The sequence below is a fragment of the Colletotrichum godetiae genome (assembly GCF_030913485.1).
Source record: "Colletotrichum godetiae strain CBS 193.32 chromosome Unknown BDP55scaffold_46, whole genome shotgun sequence".
NCBI lineage: Eukaryota > Fungi > Ascomycota > Sordariomycetes > Glomerellales > Glomerellaceae > Colletotrichum > Colletotrichum godetiae.
In genome coordinates, this window is record NW_026851294.1 from 124714 (window position 1) to 147202 (window position 22489).

At 53.4% G+C, this 22489-nt stretch overlaps 5 protein-coding genes across 5 annotated transcripts; all 5 read right to left on the reverse strand.

The window, feature by feature from the left end:
- Positions 1–8385: 8385 nt before the first annotated feature.
- Positions 8386–10209, reverse strand: BDP55DRAFT_560240 (uncharacterized protein; the record flags this gene model as incomplete). The annotated part of the gene is made up of 4 exons (XM_060569972.1): positions 8386–8694; positions 8751–9806; positions 9884–9958; positions 10021–10209. 4 exons carry the CDS (start codon positions 10207–10209, stop codon positions 8386–8388), a joined length of 1629 nt encoding a protein of 542 aa, XP_060425506.1.
- A 1570-nt stretch (positions 10210–11779) lies between these two features.
- BDP55DRAFT_732184 (GPI ethanolamine phosphate transferase) lies at positions 11780–14971 on the reverse strand (the record flags this gene model as incomplete). The annotated part of the gene is made up of 1 exon (XM_060579912.1): positions 11780–14971. The coding sequence occupies one exon, from the start codon at positions 14969–14971 to the stop codon at positions 11780–11782; it is 3192 nt and encodes a 1063-aa protein (XP_060425507.1).
- Positions 14972–15633: 662 nt separating this feature from the next.
- BDP55DRAFT_560237 (general substrate transporter) lies at positions 15634–17238 on the reverse strand (the record flags this gene model as incomplete). The annotated part of the gene is made up of 1 exon (XM_060569971.1): positions 15634–17238. One exon carries the CDS (start codon positions 17236–17238, stop codon positions 15634–15636), a length of 1605 nt encoding a protein of 534 aa, XP_060425508.1.
- Positions 17239–18229: 991 nt separating this feature from the next.
- On the reverse strand, positions 18230–19321 carry BDP55DRAFT_635759 (DExH-box splicing factor binding site-domain-containing protein; the record flags this gene model as incomplete). Its single annotated transcript, XM_060572811.1, has 1 exon — positions 18230–19321. The coding sequence occupies one exon, from the start codon at positions 19319–19321 to the stop codon at positions 18230–18232; it is 1092 nt and encodes a 363-aa protein (XP_060425509.1).
- A 367-nt stretch (positions 19322–19688) lies between these two features.
- On the reverse strand, positions 19689–20785 carry BDP55DRAFT_732187 (NADH-cytochrome b5 reductase 1; the record flags this gene model as incomplete). Its single annotated transcript, XM_060579913.1, has 4 exons — positions 19689–19838; positions 19892–20435; positions 20493–20574; positions 20635–20785. 4 exons carry the CDS (start codon positions 20783–20785, stop codon positions 19689–19691), a joined length of 927 nt encoding a protein of 308 aa, XP_060425510.1.
- Between the last annotated feature and the right edge of the window lie 1704 nt (positions 20786–22489).

A 22489-nucleotide genomic window follows, 5' to 3' on the forward strand; every position in this document is an offset into this window, starting at 1 on the left:
CCGTTTAGCAAGCCGCAACCTAACCTACGGAGTACTGTACGGAGTACGCAGTACAGAGTACGGTGGTAGGAAAATAGAAAAGGACCACAACTCAACTGGACCTTCCATGCAAATGTGGTGGTCCCGGTCAGTGGTGGATGTGGGAAGCAAGAACAGCGCCGAGTGGACCGAGGCCTTTTGTAGACAGATCTAACCTGTTTGGGGAGGTGAAAGACATGCGACGACCGGGGTGGCGCGGACTCGAGGTACTTTTTTTTTCCCCCCCTTGACCAAGTCGACCTGCGGTGGCCCTGTGCTAGACTGCTAGTAGACCACCCAGCATTTTCTTTCCATCTTTTGATCTTTTGCAGGACGGTAATGGCAATGCTACCTCCCGTTGTGCCTAGACCCAGCAGGACGGCAGGGTATCTTTGTATTTGGAGACGAGAAGACAGAGGCTGGGTACCCCGTAGGCCAGCCGCCAACGTCCTCTGGCATTGTCATTTGCATTGCAACCTTGGAGATTGGCCGCCATAGCACAGCGGGCGCTTGCAATACTGCTTGACACTGCCTGTCCGCTGCGAAGTCAAGCAGGTGAGAGAAGAGAAGCAAAAAAAAAAAAAAAAAGGAACAAGTGGTCGGTGAAGGCGCAAAGCTCCAGACGCAATGTGTCTATCTGATGCAAGGAATGGCGCCTCGTCTCCAACATTCTAGATTGATGCCGGGCAGGCAAGCAAGGACCAGACGGGAAGGAAGTTGGTGACCTAAAGTACCAGTGTACTACATAAGGTACCTTACCATGGTCCGAATACCAAGGTAGGGTAAGGCAAGGTAGGTACCTAGAAGGAAGAGTCGCAGCGTGAGAATGCCCGGGTACCTTACGAAGTGCTCGAATTCTGCCGAGTATCAACCTGTCTCCTCGGCAAAGTATTGAGGTATCTTATGAAGGCATGGAAGGAAGGAAGGTAAATGCAAAAGTTTGAGCATAAGGTAGGTGCCTACCTAGCGAATCCCATCCTCCGTTTCACCCTTGGACGTACCTGCCCTCCACAAGTTGCCGACAAAGTACCAAATGGAAGCCACCACGGAAGGTCAGCTGAATGGATGCTTCTCCCAATGGCACCAATTACGGCATTACGGCACAGAAAGGCGGGGGCCTAGGCCGGCGTGGACCCTCCTTCCGTACCTGCCTCCATTCTCAGTCTCCCGTCAACTTCCATTCTCAAGCACTCAAGTAAAAGTTGTTCCCAAGTTCCCACCGCTTGAGTCGGACGCGACCCGACCTTAACACACCCAGGTCCCAACACGCATACTAGGCTAATACTAACACTAATACCGAGACTTGCTCCTTGACCTTTTTTCTTGCTCAACTTTCTCACAACCACTGGGCAGGCAGATAGTATCCGCCATATTGCACCTGTGCTCATCAAGGTAAGGCCAGGTCAGACCGTCGCAACTTGGCTTCAACTCCGGCAACAGCGTCTCTCTAGTCTTCCAACAGAGGAAGGTAGACTCTGTGAGGAGGCCCTTTGCATGCCATGTCCGCGTCATTCAATCTCTGGCATTTTTCGGATATAGACAGAACGGAACTTTGTCGGCAACTGCTACTTGCTGACTGGTTGTGGAGCACTGAGCTTCGTAAACCGAGTCCACCTTGGTTTAAGGTAAATTCTAAGGTAAATGTCAAGTGGATCTACAACGGGGGTGTCGGATATCAGAACGTTACACAGTAATACTCTGTACTCCGTACGGCAGCAAACCAAACGTTTCTCACCGTCACTCCCAGCATTCGTTTTCTTGTGTATATTCGCAGTTTGCTCTCGCGCGACTGAACAGAAGGCTTTGACTGCAAACCGAGGACTGTCAGGCAAGACGGTGATGCAGCCACGGATGCCATTCCCAAAAGAATCGTCTGAACAACTGCGAATGAGTTATTATTCCAATAGGATACTTCGTACGCATACATACAATCAGATGGGATGAACGGCATGGCCGCCAACATGCCCATGCTAAAACATGCCATACCACGCAGCACAACCACCGCTAGCTTTCATGCACCCAACGCCGCCCACACACTCACACCACACACACACACACACACACACACACATTTTCTCTCGAGACCCAGACCAACGCCAAAGGCCAAGACCAGGACGAAACAGGTCAGATATCCGCCACTGTGCCCGATTCTACCCTCGTCGTCCACTGACCATCCCCCAGTCTCTACCATTCTCTCTGCTATCCGGCCGCGCAATCAAGCATTTCTCCATAATCCATGTCGCCATGCTATCCCCCCTCAACGTTCGAATTGCCTGCCATGGCCTCCCCTTCCATTAATTTTCCCTTTCTTTCCGCCGCCGCCGCCGCCCGCCGCCGTCACCGTTTTTGCTGGCTCGGGATTCCTTGGCTCTGCACTGCAAGTCATGAATGGACGTCAATGGAGGGTTAGCACTGCCTAGCAGCAGAACGGGAGCGCGGCCAAGCTCGATGCACATGGCGATCCCGTCCTCAAGTGGCTTGGACTCTCGAATCGGCCGAAAGACGACTGTCCGTGTCCACGGCTTGAATCTCGTCCGCTGAAACGGAGGCAGCCACTAGTGTGTCCTTAAACCTACAACAAAGTACCTACCTTACCGTACACTACCTATATCCGCGTACGCCCACCCGAAACATTGACGGCGACGGGACACTCACACACCAGTGCTGTTTGCTGGCCTGGGCTTTTGACGGGAAGAGTGGTGCATAAACGAAACGAGGAACGGCAAATGCCAAGAGCGGCGGCTGGCCCGAACCACCTGCCACCCTCGCGCACACACTCGCCTCTCCTCGCTTGAGCGCTTGTCCTACTGCAGTCTGCGATTACGCAGGGCGGAGTGTCCGTTTGGATGAACGCCCGATTATTGGCAAAAGTCCAAAGGATCTTTTGCGAGCGGATCCCACTCAGCCGTTCCCTTTTGCTGACACTAACTTGAGTACAGCCCCTGGTTCATCGCCTGTCGTTGGTCAGCCAGCTGCCAGCCTACAGAACATTTCAAGCCAAGCACCAGCCGTGCAACTTTGGGTAAAAGACATCGAACTTTTGCACAGGCGCCTCGTATACTGTGCTGCTGCCTTTGGAGCAGAGTTTTCGCTTCGGTCCTGGTGCCTCAATGGCGCCGTTTTCCCATATTGCGACCATCATGCGCAATACGCTCTGCCTCACCACAAATTACAGAACGGAGCACTCTCCGCGACATCCGGCCCGTCAGACTCGGGACAATCGTTGAGCCAGCCGTTTGACAATGCCAGTTTACCCCATCCATCACGCCATGCCTGCCAGGATAGGGACCGTCTCCAGATCCCCCGTTCCCCAGAAAACGCCCTTCGGATGTCCTCCGGCACGCCACGAAGTCAGGTTTTGACCATGGGGGCGCCAGTCGCGACTCGAACGTCGCGCGCCCTCCCTTCTATGCCAGTGTTCGTAATTTTTTTTCTTTCTCCACGGACGAACATGGTGCTTTCGGGGCCTGTCAAGCAAACGTCACGTATCACTGATGGCGGACTGGTATGGAGGTATTAGTCTGTTGCAGGCCAGGCCAATACCACCACGCAGACACGCCCCCCGAACCCGGCCGCCCGTTTCTGCTTCTAGCGGCTTCGCCCAATCTCTTGGAATTTCCTTGGAAAGCTTGAGTGGACGCCATTCCCGCACCACAGCTCACGCCCCGTCTTCCAGCTGGCTGCTGCTGAACGTTCGCCCTGCCCTGTTTTGCTAGACTGGCCTCGTTTGTCGACGTGAAGCAAACGTTTCGTTATCGTCGAGGAGATAGGACGTTGATTCTGACGCCAATTTGTTCCATGCCACTCTACCTTGGAAGAGGCAATCTTCTAGAAGCACTCGCCAGTCACCAACAACGACAAAACCCAACCTCGAAAGACGTATTCTTTCCTAAACAAGAGTTGACGACGGAAATCTCCAAATAATCCCCACTGTCTAGCCGCTCTCCAAGGTGCTGATCTTTGATTATCGCCGGCAGTTCCCTATCTGCTACTTGAACATCTTCATCCTGGCTCTATGATCATCGGTCAGCAAAACTGTTTGCATGCTAGCTAACGGACTGTTGCAACCCCTCGCAAAAACAAGCGCGGTGAGGTCTGGCCACCTGCGCACAGAATCCCAGCCCACTCACACTTTGGGTTCCATATGCTACCACTACAAGGATGGAGGCATGCTCCGTACGGATACGTACAAAGAACTACTTTGAAAGCAGTGATGACAGCATGCCGCTCTGCGAGACTACGACCTAGAACACGCGCGCCGGAGAATAATACAACCCAACGGCAAGATTTCCCCTCTTTAGATTCTCGACGCCCGAGGAAGCTGGGGGTTCACGGCAAAGACGGCATCTTCTGGGCCATTTCTAATCGAGGTCCAGGTACCGGCCAACCACACAAAGTTGAAGTGACCGCCATCTCAATTGAGAAGGTCGCAAGCAAACAGGGAGGGGGTAGAAAAGAACTGTGGGTGCAAGAGCAAAGACAACTGCAACCGCAGGGCTCGCAACACCCGAGCCGAGCCCGCCGGCAAAAACCAACAGGAAGACGAGCATCAGCGAACACAGCCTCACCGGCTAGGAAAGGAGCCCCATTTGTCCCAGTGGGCTCTTTTCCTTCATCAAGTCGGCGAACTGTATCCGTAAAGACTCCCAGCTGCGACAGCAAATCGTTATCACTCACTCACCCAGTCTGACTGACGTTTTGGGTTGCGAGGGGGAACTTGGAAGAAACAAAAATCCCCAGCCTTTACCCCAGTTGGCCGGCCAAGCCCGCAAGCCAAGACTTGGAGCTGCAAGCCTCCGTACACCACTCTGAATACAGCAATTGTAGTCGCTGCCGTACCTTGATGGACAGAATAGAAATACACACGAGATCCGCTCATCATGAGAGTGCGTGCGTTGATGGCAGCTTCCCACTTGTCGCCTACGCGTGCTGCTGGCATTGCTTGGTTGGCAGCTCCTGGGAGTAAGGGCATTATTACGTACATCATTCTTGCGAAAAGGAGACTTTCTCTCAGCTCTGTACGATGATTGTGGAGACGAAATTCGCATACCGACGGCCTACCGTCAGCGCTTCCCAGGGCCTTGGCGACGAGGTTTTGAACTCGAGGGGTTTCAGACAAAAGGACACACGAACTTTTGGAAATTTCCACATTGGTCCCTTTGTCAGTCGACCCTGCACAACATGTGGTCCGATCACCAAGGCAAACAACCAGACGTGCAACCCGCGCGCTCCAGACTCCTCGTCAAAGTCGGGAGGTAATTCCGGGTGCCATTTCTGAATGGAGCCCCAAGACTCGAATAATGGTTTGACTTGGTCTCTCTGGAGTCGCACAGGGTTCGTTTGTTTATACGACGTTGTTTCCCCCCAGGTTCTTTTGTAAACAGGAAACTTTTTTTTCCCAACTAAGCGACCTGGCTAGTTCAGTCCCATCGAGGCCTCGACAACACATCGAGATGTTTGGAGACAAGGAGAAACTCGAACAAGCTGAGCAAATAGGTCCAGTCCAATGGCACCACAACGTGGTCCAGAGCTCTCTCGACTATCGGCCGCCTTTTGCAAGCCAGGATGACTTCTTTGCGTCCTTTCCCTTCTTTTCTTATTTCTTCTCTTGGGACCTTTGTAGTTCATTGTCCTACATGGGGCGCGATTCCACCTATGGAACCGCGATACGATCTCCGAGCATTGAATGGGTGAGAGAAGCCACGACGGACCCCGACATCGTCGATCTCGATGTTCTATTCTCTCCCCTTGCACTCATCTACTGACCTGCCTTCGCTATGCGCGAATGACACACGCTATGGTACGGAAACCTTGAAAGCACATCGTGGCTACCTCATCGTCATATCTGCAGTGAGCACAGTCGAACCTACAGATACAGAGATGCGATTTATGAGGTCTAAGTCCACTTATCTTAGTCAAAAGGACTTGATTTCTCTGCACTCTCGAACGAGATAGCGACCATGTCAGTTTCCACCCCTCAGCCCAGCGTGGATGGAAATGAAGCCTGAGTAAAGAGGAAGATGGGTTTCTCTGTATTAGTGTGTTGTCTACTGAAGCCGCCATTTTCGAGCGCCGGTGGGATATTTCTGCGTACTCGATTACGATCCCTTTCAATAGACGGACTCGAGACAGTATCCATCCCCCCTCTTCCGAAACCCCCGACGGTTCCTCAAGTTATCTACTTGCGCGTTCCCTCACAATGTTTATAGAGAGGTCGGGCACAGCTGGTTGTGGACATCATCATGATGGAGTCTTGTTCAAGAAGAGCAGAAACCCAATAGCTCACAGAGCCTGGTTTACGTAGATTTGGGGTTACAAACTCAGGAGCTGCTGCTGCTGCTGCGGCTGCGGCTGAGAAGAGGACAGTATTGCCAACTTCCCCTTTCCCGTACGATTTGGTCCCTCGGAATTCCAGTTCGATTTTCCGTTTTTCCTTTGGTATTGGAGATTGAACACTGATGCTCTCTCATGTGAGCCTGTATACATGCCCCGAGAGACTCATCTGTCTTTTCGGCGAATAATAGTTCTTGGATGTGATGGGTTCCCATAGGTGTGAGTCGTTTACGCTGGAATACGATGGACTTGATGGACGATCCATACAGGGAGTATTTATTACTTTGTCTGTCCTATTGCTCCATACATACAAGGAGTATACATGGGCTCATATCCTCATTACCTGTATCCTCCAATCGCCTACTCTGCGGGTTGAATTTGACTTGTTCAACCTTTTCAAACTCGAGTTGGAGTCCAAGTTAAACCAGTCGAGAGTCTTCCACAACCCTTTATTCATCAGAAGTTTCCCTTTCTATTCTATCTAGCTGTCCTTATTGAAGGTCACAAAGCCCCGTCTTGAGAATGATCAATGTTTGACAGTAACTATACATGAACGAAAACACCTTTCAATCCTTCCAAGAACAAGAGAACAAGATCTCAAGCTTGACATGATGCGAATATGGTCCATTTGCTAGAATCATCATTGCTTCATGACGGTAATTGTGACTTTGAATCCTGATTGCTCAGGGACTTTGAGATCCACGATTGCAAAGATACCAATACCCAAGTTTGAACACTCGCGAAGGCTCTTGCCCATGGAACCATCACAGGCCGTACATCACATCGCACGATTCTTCCCGGCGGACCTCGGCGTTGACAAGAAATCCCCCGATAGAGAACTAGTCCAAAAACCATTTCGTGAAAGAAGGAAGAGCGGGTTTAGAGAGTCAATCTCACGTCGTGTTTCATTCAATGGGTAAAAAGGCTACGATCAACGACAAGAAAGACATGTCAGGCGAAAAGCAAGCATGGCTACGTTTGGTTTCCTGGCCGTTGGTTAAGACCTTGACTTGACGATAGACCTAGGATCCATGTTCAAGTCCGATAGTCATTCTCTGACTTGAAATCAAACATAGGACCAGACACAGGACATTGAACACATGTCCTAAACAGGGTCAAACCCACAAGCACACGTCAAAAGGCACCCCAAACCTCACGAAGCAAAAAGATATCACCGCAAAAGACCCACGGAAACCCATTAGTAATTGTCGTCTGTTTCTCATTAAAAGAACCGGCTACGGATCTTCGGTGTAGTGGTTGTGTGTCTGTGTGTGTGTCGGTCTTGGTATGGTACAGCATCATCACCCAATCCCTTAGGCCTCCCCCCTTTCCCCTTTCCATTTCCCTTTCCCCCCCCTTTCCTTTCCTCCCAAGAAAATCAAATTCTCTCGGTAAAAGCAATGGGACGCCAAACTTTTGTTCATGCTGATCCCCGTTTCCTCCCAGTGCTCCCCTTTCCCCTTGATTCCGTTCCAACTTCGCCCAAATGTACAGGGAACTCAATTCTTGATCGCCATCAAATTTTGGTTATGATGGCGAAGAAGAGAAGAAGAGCTAGCTCAAAACGTCGTTTGCGCTGCGCTAAGGTAATCATCCTCTGGAAAAGGAGTACCTTTGCCACAAGCGCGGATGCAAATGCTGGAAAAACGCAGGCGCGAGAGAAGGGAAAAAAAGACAAAACATGAGAAATGAAAAGAATTTTGGGGGGTAAAAGTACAGGAAACGGTGTGTAAATCCACGCCCTTGCCCTGTGAACTCCTTGCAAAATGAAGGTGACTGTAGCTTTTCTCTCCTTTCCTCGTCGGCGATCGTCCGACGATCGTCCGACGATCGTGAAAATATTGTTGGTTTTGAGGAGTAGTGGATTTGAATTTGAATATCGTGGTTATCGTCTGAGTGTAGGGGGTAGTGGCTACACATAAGACAGTGGGTGATGGGATCGATACCTCGTGTCGTCAACGCCGGTCAAAGTCCCGAGCACCCATGATACCTAGGTGGCCCTGAACAGCGCTGCTAGGACATGAGTATCGGGATTTAAGCAGCAGCCTGGGAGGCACCACGGCCACGGACGCTGCCGCGACCACGGGCCTGGCCACCGGTGAAGTTACCGCGGCCACCTCCCTGGCTGCCGGAGCGGTTTCCTCCCTCAAAACCACCACGGCCACGGCCGCCGCCGGTGGCGTTACCACGAGGGGTGTTGGAGGAGTAGCTGCTACCGCCGTAGGCATTAGCCTTGGGGCGACGAGGCTCGACGATGATGTTCTCGCCGTTGACGGTGTGGGGGTTGGCGGCGGCAGCGGCCTGGTAGCCTGCAACAGTGGCGAACTCAACAAACGCGCAGTTCTGTAGAATGTCAGTCTCTCATCATTTAAGACTGTTCAGGGCACTTTGAATCTTACCTTCTGGCGGTTGATGTCGAAGTAGGTGAGCTCGCCATGGGCAGCCAGAGCGCCCTTGAGATCCTCCGCCTTGACCTTGTCAGTCACGTACTTAACGTATCCCAAGGTGCCGTAGTTCTCGGTGGGTGCCTGGGAGATAGACTGGGGGCGGTTCTGGCGCTTGGAGTCGGCTCCGACGGACTGCCACTCGGCGGAGGGAGAGTCCTCCGTGGCGGCCTGGGGCTGAGTCTCCTTGACGGGGGCATCGGCAGCGGGGGCAGCCTCCTTAGCGGTAGCGGCGGCAGGGGCAGCAGGGGCAGGAGCCTTGGCCTGGCCAGCGGGAGGGGTGGCGGTCTTGGGGAGGGGCACGACGGGCTTAGGTCCGACGGCGGCGGCAGCACGGCTGGCCCAAGACATGGGCTTCATCGGGACGGGCGCAGGGGCGGGCTTGGGCTTCTCGGGCTCGGCGGCGGGAGCCTTGGTGGGAGCGATAGGAGTGGGAGAGGGGTCGGCAGGCTTCTCGGGCTCGGTGACATCCTGCTCAGCAATTTCCTTAGCAGCAGCCTCGGGGTCAGCCGCCGGCTCCTCGACCTTGGTCTCACTAGCCTTCTCGGGCTCGGGAACGGCGGGCTCGGCATCGCCGTTGTTGGAGGCGACATCCTGGGGGGCGGCGCTAGCCTCCTCCAGCTTCTTCTCAACCTCGTCGACATCGATAGCGGGGCCAGTGGCCTCCTCGGGGGTCTGCTCGACCTTGGGCTCCTCAGCCTCTGCCTGGGCAGGGACCTCGGCAACCTCCTCGGGAGCGGCTTGCTCCTCGGGGGCCGCCTCAGCCTCAGCGGGGGCCTCCTCCTCGTCCTCATCGTTGATGTATCTCAGGATGTCGTTGACGACGAAGTAACCGGAGGGCTGAGGCGCGAGAACGAAAGTCTGGACAAACTTCTTCGGCTCGGCGGACTTGATGGAGCTCTCACCAATGACCTGGATAACGATGTTCTCAAAAGAGGCCTGGGAGTCGACATTTGTGATGCGGACTTTGCTGTTCTGGAAGTCGAGGCTCTTAATCCTCTCTTGGATAGTCTAGGAAGCGTAACGATCAGCATAATGCAGCTTTGAAGAGGCACTGAAGAAGCACAAAGAAAGTTGGGGAAACTGACTTGTCTGCCGACGGACACGTTTGCGACCTCTGCCTCCATACCGTAAACGAACTGCGAGCGCTTTCCATAGAAGAGCTGTGGATACGTGTCAGTATTACAAAAGCCATCTCGGGAGGGGGTCCAGGTTGGATGCTTACGTGAAGCTTATCCGGGTTCTTGCTCAGGGTTGTGTAGTATTGCTCGACAAAGTACCAGCCAACCTCATCCTTACTAAGGTTGTTGTTTACAGCCGAGGCGGCATCGTTGGTTGAGGTGGGACCTGATGATGTTGGCTCGACAGCGCCCTTGAACTGGTCCGGGTGTGTGTAGTTACCGTTGGTTGCCATGATTGCTTCTGAGGAATCTGGATACTGGGCGCAATCGGACCGAAGGAAGGTAGGAGGAGGAAACGGCGATGGAAGGTCGCGAGAGGGCGAAGCTCGAGGTTTCTGCGGGGCTTTTCGCTTTGCTTGCGGGGAGGTTTCTTCTTTCGCGGAGGATATTCGATAGCAGGGACCCTTTGAAAGATGGAATGTTAGGATTACAATATGCGCCAATGGGAGTGGAGATGGAGGATTAGAAGATTTAAGCTCGGAGGGGAGGAGGAGCAGATGCGAAGCAGGCGATATGGATGACCAGAACAGAGAGCAGAGAGCATACCTCAAAAAGATGCGATGGGCCGGGAGGGAAAGCTCAGCAGTGACTCGAAGGAGGTTTTGATGACAAAGAGCCGAGGACGGGAAGGGGAGAGAAAACGGGAGGAGGAGGATTCGCCGGAAAAAGGGTTTCGACGACGATGCGAGGGGGCGGCGGGAGCTTGAGGTTGGAAGAGGATGGAGACGCGTGACGAGCAGCAGCGATGTGCGGAGATCAAAGAGAGAAGGGATGGACGATGGGAAAGGGTGGAAAAATGAATGTGCACAGTTCGGAGGCAAAGGACACTGGGATAAAACCGGCTCAGGGTGTGTGTGGGTTTTTTGTGTGTGTTCAGTTCAGCAGATCTGGTCGTTCGGGGCGGCGGCGGCGGCGGGCGGGTTACTGTGAGGAAGAGCGGAGCGGGTTGCGAAGTGGGAGGAGAGAGTGGGACGTGGATGTGGATGTTCTTTTTTTTTTTTTTTTCTATTTTTCGTTTGCGGTTGGAAATGTCGTGAGAAGTAGAGGGAGGGACGCTTTTTTGGGCTTCCCGGGGGGGGCGCAATCCGAAGATGTGGAAAGGGCAAAGGAACCAAAAAGAAAAAAAAAATAACACACAATTGTTGCTGCCAGACCACGGCGTGCCCTGTGCTGCTCCAGGCCACGGTTCTCCTGCGGCAGGCGGCGCAGGGCCTGGGAGCTGATTACCGACCCAAGTGGGGTTTTGGCGTGCACAGATCCCGATACATCTGGGAGCTTCCCTGGTACTTGTGACCCCGGTAACGTTTGCTGAATGTTGGAAGTTCCGGGAAACCATCTCAAGTATCTACTGCTCCGCTTATATAATCAGGGTAGCACCCAAACCTGGAGCTCTTGGCCAAGCTCCCAGCTCGAGCATCGAAGCAACCGATCTGAAGACACAAAATGACTACTGCCATTGAGCGATGCCCCCGTCAGCAGAGCACTTGAAGCTCTGTGGACTGTATGTTCCATATCTGCCCGATGTTCCCTTGTTCTTTGATCTACTTCAAAGAGGCGCATCGTCCCGTAATGCCAGTCCATTCTCCAAACCACCAACATGTTGTGGCACCGTATTACCGAGGCAGAAGAAGACAAAGCTAATAATATGGGTGTCAGACGCCAAAGCAAACCTCAGTCTTTTGTTCATATACTGTCCTTTTATCAGCTCCCTGTCCGCACTCTTTGCTCATGGCTATACAATTACAATGATACAGTGATTTTGTTGTTCGATTTACTATCGACTTGCCCAAAAAAAAAGTCAGTTTATTCAACCCAGCCAAAAACCTCGCTCACCGCCATCGTGTTGGATCGGACGCCAATGAGGGTGATGACCAGGCCAACCAAGTCTACAACCAGCAGCAGAGCCGCCGCCATCATGAAGCGGGGGCTGAATACTCTGTACAGCATGAGATGTCTCCTCAGCCACCCTGCCCATGCCATAGTTGCCAAAGACTCAACGGCGAAGTAGGCAACAAAGATGCCCAGTGCTCTGCCCACGCTCTCAAGTACTCCCTTCCTCTTAGGACTCACTTTCCAGAGTACAATGAGAGGAACGGCTGCGACCGCAACGATTTGACCGGCAAACGTGTTGAGAGCCATGACGATGGGACTCCATGGGTAGCGGATGGTGAATAGCGGGATGAAGGCGCTGTCCCATTGGATGCTGCTGAGTGTAGCTTGATGACCTGTCTTGAAGTACCCAAAGTTGCCAATGATTGCAAGCATGATGGGACCAATTGCCTCATTTGTCAACGAGTTGAGGTCGAGAATCTCCACGAGCGAGAGAATCTGCCAAAACATCAGGGCCAGGGCACCGCCTCCCATCGGCTTCGAGAGGAGAATGCAGGCTCCCACAAGGTTCATCGGAAGAAGCAGATATCTCGAGCCATGCGTGTTTGCATAGCCCAAGACAGTAATCTGGGGGCCGGCGTTGGTAGGTGTTCTGAAAATAGAGACCAGCGGCGGCGCCCAGACAAATGCGGTCGTGCCTGCTACGAAGACCAGGGCGAGAATGACCTGAGCCATATAGGTTCCGGCATTCTTCAGAGTCTGGGCCGGCAGGTCTGGGAACCAATCGCCGTTGTCAGCGGCATCGAGAACCCAGTACGACGCTGACAGAAGCAAGCCAATGCGGTAGACATAGCCAATCCATGCTGGCCCAAGGCCCTCCCAATTTCGAGTAGGCAGAAGGAAAGACTGGATTATGGAAGGTAGAATGAGGGCGACGGCGAAAGGAATGGCCAGTTGCCAGGTAGAAGACGTCGAGGAGGTAGCCGAGGAATAGTAGGTCGAGGTACAGTAGGGCATCTGCTCCTCACGGCAGAGTTTGGAGAATGATGCGAGCCGACCAAGAATAACAAAAATAACAGAATGGTATATCGCGAGGGTACGTTCTCGCATCGTTGGCACTGAGAACGCAGCGAAGACGTTCGCCACGCCAAAGGTTGTGATGAAGAAGAGGAGGATCGAGTCCTCCCAGATTGTGTATGAGTTTGATGCGAAACCAATGGACTGGCTGAGAGTGAAGAGAGCGGCGAGCCAACCCCAAATAGTGTTGGGCAGAAGATTGCGGAGAGTCTTGCCAAAGCCGTAAAGCGAGAACATAACACCTCCCGCGCTGGAGATAGCGCCACCCGCAACAGCGTAGACCAAATCCTCAGGTCCGGTAAAGACGGAATACCCGGCGCCAACTAGTGCTCCAGGTACGGCGCCGAGAATTGCCGCAAGGAAGATCTTCTCGTGGAGAGTCTTGTACGACGCCGTTCCATCGGGCTGAATACCCTGAAGTTCCAACTTGACCTCCGCCTGGTCTAGTTCGAGATCGTCGAGAATAGCAAAGTCCTCATCTGCGTCGCGCGAGGCGTAGACGAGCAGGGTAATGACTCCGACCGCCATGACCAAAATACCCGTCACCATCTTGGGCACATCGAAACGAGCCCACAAGTCCTTGCAGACGCGCAGAGTTTCCTCCTGGAACATATTGAAGAAGCCGTAGGATTCCTGGTGGTTCTTCCACTGCCACGAACGGTCGGCCTTCCTCCAGAGGTTCGAGACATGGCCGGCCGTGGCGCTTTTGGACTGGTCAATGCCACGGGCAGCAAAGTACGAGTCTTGGTATCGTTGAATACCGGCAGCGGTCAGTCGCGATACGGCCGCCAAGTTGTCCCAGGCTTTGCCCTTCTTTCCAGCGAAAGCTTCCTCAATAGGACGCCCCAAATTGTTGTAGGGGATCGGGATGCCCATGAGGAGTGCCAGAGTTGGTACGAGATCGATCTGGTTGACCGGTCTGATCTTGGCCATGCTCGGGGGCTGCTTAAACTCGGGCTTGGTCCGGCCAAAAAATGGGCGCTTCGAGTACATCCAAAGAGCTGCCTCAACCTCGTCGTCGCTCTCGCCGCCGTGGTCTCCCTTGCTATCCATGCCATGATCTCCCATCACGACGAGCAGAGTGTTGTCGTCGATTTGGGCGGCAAGATCACGGATAAAATTATCCATCTGCTGGAGCTTGGCCGTCATTGCCGCATGGTTGGGCCCGTAACGGTGGCCGGCATGGTCGACACCAAGGAGGTGACCGATGAGAACATCCCACTTGCCCTTCTGCTCCTGCTTGAGGAGAGGGAATATGTGATCAATGACACCGTTGTCCACGGTGTGCAGGTCCCAGACGTTGAAGCTGTCGTACGCTCTGCTCACGTTGGCCTCGAAGTAGCCGGGGAACAAAGACATCCATGTATCGTCGCCCAGGTGAGCGATACGCTTGCCAGCGTCCTTCAGCTGCATGAGAAGGTTGTCTTCCTCAATGGCAGTGCCAGCGAAATTGCTACCGGCATCGATAAACGTAGGCAGTGTGCCAGTAGTCAGGCCCTTCAGCCTTTGGAGAGTAGTAGTCGGCGGGTCGGCGATAAAGGGGCGCAGGAAGGCATGTTCCGGAGACTTGACGGCCGTCTCGTGCAAGAAAGGCAACGCGTTGTGGAAGGGAGCCTGGTCGTCGACGGGAACAGTAAAGTCGTACCGCAGCGCATCGACGATGACGACCACGGCCTTGTCAAAGGACTTTGGGTGCCAGCATCCGCCCTGGACCGTGCCTTGACCCTTCCAGCTCGACGAGAGCTCGAGAGGGGGTGCCGTACAGTTGGACTTTTCGTCGAGGACCAGTCGCGTCAGGAGGAAGCCGCTGGTGAAGAAGGCGATGCCAATGGCATGCAGACACAGCATCCACGCCCAGAACGCGACAGTCCACCACCATCTACGCTCGTAGGCAGCTTTGCGCCGGCCTTCAAACACCTCGCGCTGCCTTTCGAGAAGTATTGCTCGCTCCTTTTCCGCCTTGATCTCCTCGGGTGATCTGCTAGCCTCCTCAATCTCTTTTTGGCGCTTCAATTTGGCGAATTGCTCGGCGATTGCTTTGTAGTCGGCGGGCGGCGGGCCCTTCGGCTTGGGGGATTTTTGAGGCATTGTAGCTTGTCTGGGCTGGTTGAGTGGTTCCAAAAAAAACAAAAAAAAAGAGGAAAAGAAAAGGTGTAAAATATTAAGGCTGCCACTTGATGGCCATTGGGTTAAGGAAGCTGTCAAGCCCCTGCTCTGGAGTCGTGTTCGTGTATTGTGGCTGCTTTGCGGATCGCAGCGTGTAGGAGAGACGGTTTCGAACTGGCGAAAGGAGCTCAAATTTGGAAAGTCCACCAAGTTCCGGCAGCAGCCGTAGGTAGCGCCGCGGGCCCAGCTCAGCTTTGGTGGGGCAGAGTCGCAGACGAACATGATTCAGGGGCCAAGGATCCTGCACCTTTTGGTGCCGGCAACCCCTGGGCCACTAACGGAGCTTGGATTGGGACGGGTATGTCATCACGGATGTTGCACACATGTAGAATAAGTGCCGGTACGTGCTTCTTGGAGCTTCTGCTTTTCAGACATGATAATTAGGGATCTTCATTTTGGAAACTCGAATTTTCATAGTTATCACATAATGCGTTATTCCAATACTGGATTCCAAAACCACACGAAACTGAACACAGGGCCTGATACACAAGAAGCAGAGACGTCTACCTTCGATCTCGATCATCTCACCCATCAGCCGAAACTAGACAACTGCGTGAGTAACAGCTGACACAAAAAAGACCACCTTATTCAGCTGTCAGCACGGTACTGCCAAACTTGCCAGCAGGTATGTTGAGCTTGAAAAGCTCATCCATCTCAGCCTGGGTTCTGTTCCGAACTTCGGGCAGATAAAAGTAGGCCCAGACCCAGAAGACGGTATTGATACCAGCGTACACAAGCGCTGTGCGAGGTCCAAGACCCCATCCGTTAGGGGGGCTCTCCAGCATCCTTGGCAAAAGCCACATGTTGAACTGTCCCGCGATGAGATAGGCTACTCGGCCAATGACAAGTGTCTTGGCTTTTTGTCGGGTCGAAGGAATCTCGGGGTTGATAGCGTACACGAGGGGTCCAATGGAAAGATTATAGACTCCTGTGAAGACCACGAGCATAACTGCCATGATCCAAGGAATTGCCTTGTGCAAATCGCTGAAGAACCCTAGCACGCCGACACCTGCCGTGAGAATGATGGAGCCCATTAGCCCCCAGAGCCAGATGGTTCTGCGTCCGACGTAGTTCATCAGGGGCCAAGAAAATATGATGCAGATGATGCCGATTGCGTACTGAACCAGCGTAAAGTCGTATGATTGGGAGGCTTCTATACCCGCCTTCTGGTATACCTTGGCCGAGTAAAACATGAGGGCCGAACCGCAGAGCTGTTGTGTCAAGTTTAGGGTGACGACAATCATGGTCCGGCGAAGGTTGATGCCGCGGAAGCACTCGAGGTATGTGATGTTGGAAGCTTCCTGGCTGTTCTTCTCCTGATCATTGGTGAGCTCGAGAACCTTGACCTGACCGTCAACTGGATACGTCGGGTCTTTGTTGAGTTTGGCAAGGGAGTTGCGTGCGAGGTCGGAACGAGACTGGCGCATAAGCCACCAAGGTGATTCGGGGGCAAGGAAGACGCAGAGGAGAACAGGAAGGGGCCATATCCATTGGATGCCGACGGGGACGCGATATGCCATGAGGTCGTTGGATTCGATCTTCTGAACCCCCTTGATCGCCGCCGTTGAGAAAAGCTGGCCGAAAATCCAGCACATGGAGACGAAGGTGGTGAGCGTCGGACGAAGCTTGAGGGGCGAGATATCTGAAGCGTAAGGTAAAACGCAAGCCTGGAAAACTCCCCAAGGAAGTCCCAACAGGAACTCGCCGGTGAAGATCATGCCGAGACCAGCATTGTAGCCTCCCGTAGGCAAGACCGCCGGCGCGAAGAAGTTGACGAGAAGCAGGATCATGATTGATCCGAGAGAAAACATCATCGTCTTTCGGTACCCGAACCTTTCCATGGATAGACCGGCAAAATACATAGCCGCGACCTGGCCGGCCTGGCTTGAAGTAAGGATCAAGGACTGCCAAAGTGCTGGAATCTCCTTGAAGGCTTTCCCTTGCGGAACGTAACCGAAGAGATTCTTGAACTGGTCCAAGGAGAAAAAGTTGCCTATGAGAGCGAGCTCGTATCCCTCGCCGACGATGGTCATGGCGAAGAAGATGGACCATTTGACCGCGGGGAAGTACTTGTTGACTGTCTGCATGTAATTGTGATGCTCTTCATAGTCTCTGGCAGCCTTGGCCTCCGGGTTAGAGGCAATCGTATCGGGAATCTCCTTATCCTGTACTTCTTGCACAGAGGACATGGGCTTTTCGTGTATAGAAGACATGGTGAAGTGGGTAATTGATGGAATACTGATGAAGCTGTGTTGTGAACATAGATCAGAAGAGATGCTCAATCCAGAATATGTTGAACGAAACAACGTTGTCTGGGGGGAAAGGAAAGGTCCGAGGAGATGTACGTAGGATGGCAAAGGAAGAAAAGGAAAAGGAAGAGAGGAGACAGGTGGAATGAACTGCAGGTGTTCAAAACCCATAGTTGTTGCTACCCTCTGAGGTCGAAGCGGTCCATGGCAGCTCCTTCTCCATCATACGACAGAAAGAAGCCTTCGTGGCGCGACCATTACTATGGTGAACTCTAAATAGGGAGATCACGACTGTGATCATTGATATCCACGGGAAGGCGCCACATGCATTGAGACCCGGATGACTTCTACCAACCTCCAAGGTTGCTTGGCTGCGTGAATCATGGTGTCCAAGGGGAATCCCCAGACGGATGCAGCGAAGCCCCGTGGGGTTACCACCTTTCCATCACGGTTTTGTCGGCCTCCGGGATTCTCATTTGATGGAACACAGACCTACATACCATACTTTAGAAATATTGGGCGTTTCCACCTCCCCACTACAGACCGACGCTTAGGTCAAAACCACCTTCACGAGGTAAGGTACTGCGGGCATCATCAATGCTGTATCACGGCGTGATTTCGGCCTTACTGGTCATAGGAATAGTCCGAGTAGGATGCGGTTTTCAAGGTATCCTACTGGGAAGCAATGTACAACCGGTCCGGCAAAGTGGTACTCTAGCATTGTGCTCCGAATCCATGATGGTAAATGGAACCCAGTGGGCTAATCTTAGTAGGCGCAACCAATACGACGGGCAACCCACGTTACCTTATGGACATCTTCTCGTGAGCATGAATAACATGTTTGGGTGGTCTATTTATCCATGGACAAAATAATCAACTCTGCCACAACCTGAAACAGGCAACAGCCTCTCACCAACCCGCTTCAGATTCTTCATCGTCGTGAGTCACCGCTCCGATGTCTCGAGCTGTAATAATCCCGATCTCTATCCCTATCCCTTTCCCTCTCCCTGTCACGGTGCGAACCCCCGTGCCTATCCCGATCCCGGTCCCTATCCCGCTCACGATCCCTCTCGTCCCTATAGCTCTCGCCCCTCCGCTCCTTGCGCTCGCTGCGCTTCTTCTCCTCCTCGCGGCGGTACTCGTCCAGCCTCGGCCGGCTGCTCTTCTTCTTTCCGCCGTGGTTCCACTGCCCCAGGTCCTCCGCGCCCTCCAGCTTCTTGGCCCCGAGGCCGAGCTGGTTTTGCCGCCTCTCGGTCGGCTGCTTCTTCTTGGGCCCGCGCATCTTGCCGTCCCAGCCCATGCCGCGCAGCAGCGCGGCGCCGAACTCGCCGTCCGGTATCGCATCGTAGTCTGCGAGCGTCGCGTCTTGGCCCACGCGTTTGATGTCGGAGAGGTATGCGTCCTGTTCCGTGGCTTGAATGACAACGTCCTCTTCTTCCTGGCGCTTGTTACCAAGCAAGGCGTCCATCGCGTCTTCGTCTGCTGTCCGAGGTGCCCGTTTCTCCTTTGGTGAACGATCGCCCTGGCCGTCGTTGTTTACCGTTTCGCCCTGGTTTGTTGGTGTGGCATCCCCTTCGCTCGTCTTGCGCTTCTTGACAGTCAAACCCCATTGTATCTCCCTGCCGGCATCGGCAGGCTCTCTTTCTGCCTCTTGCTGTGCACCATTCTGTTCTTGCTCTCGTTGTGCCTGCACCTCCGCGGGCAGCAAATTCTTGCCTCCCCTGCGCCCGCGCAACTCGGCCTTCCAGTCGCGGTTGCTTTGCTTACCAATCACCAGCTCGCGGGGCTTCTTCTCTCGTTTCCGGTCAGAGTCCCCGCCGATTTCTGTGATTACTTCGTGTCGTCCGCGACCATGATCGCGGTCGCCTTCCGAGTCCGAGTCAAAGTTGTTTAGCGCATTCGTCCGCGACCGCTTGCCTAGCGATGATGGTGGGTCTGGGCGTGAAGGTTTCTTGTTGTTTTTCGAGCTCGAGGAGTTGCCGAAGCTAATCGCTATCCTCGGGGCTTTGGAGCCGTCTGACATGGTGCTGGCGTCGACGGGGGTGTGTCGTGGTCTGTTGTTGAAAAAGATTGAAATTTGGTGATTGTAGCCTGGCACGCTGGTTCACACGAACCAGTGGTCGGTCAACCTTGCGACGTCAACTTGCAGGGATTAGAATTTGGGGGTCTTATGTAAGGTGGGGCACATTGTCTATAGGTACGGCAGCTCGGGCAATCGCAACACAGCTATCCGAATGCAGTAGCTCTTATCTACGGAACCCAACACCTTAGGATCTGAAAACGCATCTATGTCGACTTCTTCTGTTGCTTATTAACATGCAAAGCGCCGCTTTCCCCACGCAATGTTATTTTTCATTCGTTTAGGCAGATTTCCTTCAAGCTTGACACGCTTAGAAAGCAAAGATCTGGTCCTCGAGCTTGCTCACGGGGCGGGCCTTCTTGAAGCCAAGGCTCTCAGCCGTCTTCTTCAGTCCGCTGACCATGGGCGGGGGCCCGCAAAGCAGAAGCTTGACGTCGTCGGCAGCCTTGGGAAGAAGCTTCTACAATGTGTGTTAGCTCTGTACGGCGTACACGATCTGCAGGAAAGACTTACGGTAATCATGTCGCCCGTGACGTAACCAACACCGCCGGTCCAGTCCGCAGGGGGCTTGTCAAGAACGTAGTGCACGCGGAAGCCAGCGTCTTCCTTGGCGAGGGCATCCAGATCCTCCTTCAGCAGGATATCCTGAGGGGTGACGTTGGCGAAGATGAGGTCAATCTCGGTCTTGTCACCTGTGGGGCGGCCACGAATGACAGCGCGGACGATCTGAAGCATGGGAGTGATACCAGTACCGCCGGCAATCATACCAAAGTGACGGACCATGTTCGGGGTGTAGACGAAGGCGCCCTTGGGACCCTTGACCTTGAGCGTCTGTCCGACCTTCATCGACGCCATGTACTTGGAGATGTTACCGGTGGGATAGGACTTGATCAGGAGGTCGAAGTAGCCAGGCTGGTGGTCGCCGGAGATGGGAGTGTAGGAGCGCACAATCTCCTTGGTGGTGCCATCGGGCTGGGGGCAGTTGGCACCGATGGAGATGTGCTGGCCGATGGGGAGGCCGAGGATGCTCTTCTCGCTGGGGAGGTTGAAGCGGTAGCTTCGGACGCTTGTCAGCTGGAAACGCCGGGCTCGAAGCTTAGGGAGTGCGACTTACATGGCGACATTGTGCGAGATGATGGTCTTCTCCTTGAGCTCAAAGTCCTGGAAGGCATCGGGCTTGAGGACCTTCTTGATCTCTGCATGAGGGGGTTCGTCAGTGGGCAATTCCGAGGTATTCCGAGAGGGGCCGAACTCACGCATTGCGTTGAACTTGTAGGCTGCCAGGGCGAGCGCCAGGGCAACAGCGTACGGCGTCCATTCGCGCTTGGTGATGAAGCATCCGAAGACGATCAGGCCAGCGGGAATGTAGATGTTGTCAAAATATCTGCGGGTAGTGAATTCGGACATTTTGAAGACGGTGTCCGAGGACTTTTTCTCCACAGAAAGCGGGATAGGACGTGTAGCTGGGAGCTTGCTAGCTCTTCGTTCCGGGTCTGGAGAAATCTGGAAAAATTGCCAAAAAAAAAGGTTTCAGGTCAGTTGATGTCATAGGGCACGATAGGAAGCATGAGGTACTCACTCGGCAACCGCGAAGCTGGGGTTGGGAAAGCTGTCGCAGTCAATTAATGACGGGATGACGATTTCGAGCTAGAAGTGCGAGCGTGCAACCAGATATCGTAAGATCGCGAAAGTGGGACAGCCCCTCCAATTTTCTGTTGAGTTGGGTTGCCGAGTTTCTGCCAGCCCTCGAACGGCGAGCGGTCAAGTGCAGCTTTGTGGTTGCGAGTGCGTTCGGTATGCGGAGGCCAGGGGCGGGAACGTGAAAGCGAGCCCAATCCGGCAAAATAATCCGGCGGCAGATGCAGCAAGGTCCCGACCTCGGGCTCGGTTTGCTGGGGCATTTAGGTTTGATGCGTGGTCGGTTGGTCGGTCGGAATGTCGGTTCTACAGGTTCCAATGTGGCTTGAGGATATTGTGGCTTGGCATGCGGCTGACAAGACTCTCCAGCCACAACGCCACGATACGTTGAAGATGCGCCTCTTGCCAATGATCAACATGTTGATCAACCAGCTGACAGAGCTGAGCTGCAGGAGTCCTCTTGCTTTAGCTCAGTGAGTATGAATAGTTGCGCTTGTACCTAAGGTCGGTGTATCTGACTCATGAATCCTCCCAAACATTGGTGCCAGTCAATCAAAGTCTGGGCACAGATGATTATGATCAACCGCAGTCTCTCGTCGCTTCACCATCTCCAAATCAGAAAGACGCCTATTGCAACGTCATTGCCGACGGGCGAATGGTTGGCATCATGTTCGCTTTCTATCGAATGACAATCATACGCAGGATTCATTTCAAAATTTAATGTCCCAACCGCCGCTTAATGATAAGGGAAAGCCCTCGTATGGTTCGTTGTACTGACACTTACTAGGCAGAGGCTTCGGCAACTTCGGGACGCATGTCACCGACAAGCCATCCCCAAAAAATCAATTTAACAAAGAAGGGGTTGGGGAGCGCGGCAGGAGCAGCAGTTACTGAGCAGTCACCATGCGCGGGAGCTTGCACAGCTAATAACTGCTAGTTTCGGTTCAAAACTTCAATGCGCCTTTTGGCTTGTTCCTACCTACCGCGAAGGAAAATGAGTAGTCCGTTAATTTGCTAGTCGTCCTGACAGCGCGTCAACTACGTTATCTTCGCCGATTTGACAGATCGAATAATCTGAAGACATCGGTGAAGAACATGACATCACTACACGCTGGCGGCAGCGTGGCAGTGAGACGAAGGATGTGGAATGAAGCACTAGTTGGACTGGCAGATATGTATCCGTACTCAGGTCTCGTCTTGGTGGCCGTGTACGGGTACGGATACACGCCCCCGGCGACTGGGACAATCTGGAATGCTGTCTCTAAAGTACTTCGTACAGCTTTGGTCGTAGACTGGTGAGGGGAAATTCCGGGGAAAGATTCACTGATCGACCGGAAGCAAACTCGAATCATTTTGATTTGATCTCTGGTGCAAGGCCGGAAAGTGGGATTTCTTCGCCTCATCGTACGCAAGTATGATAACGCGTCCCTACCCCAGATGCAATCGTTTTTTGTCTGGATGAACCCTTGGATG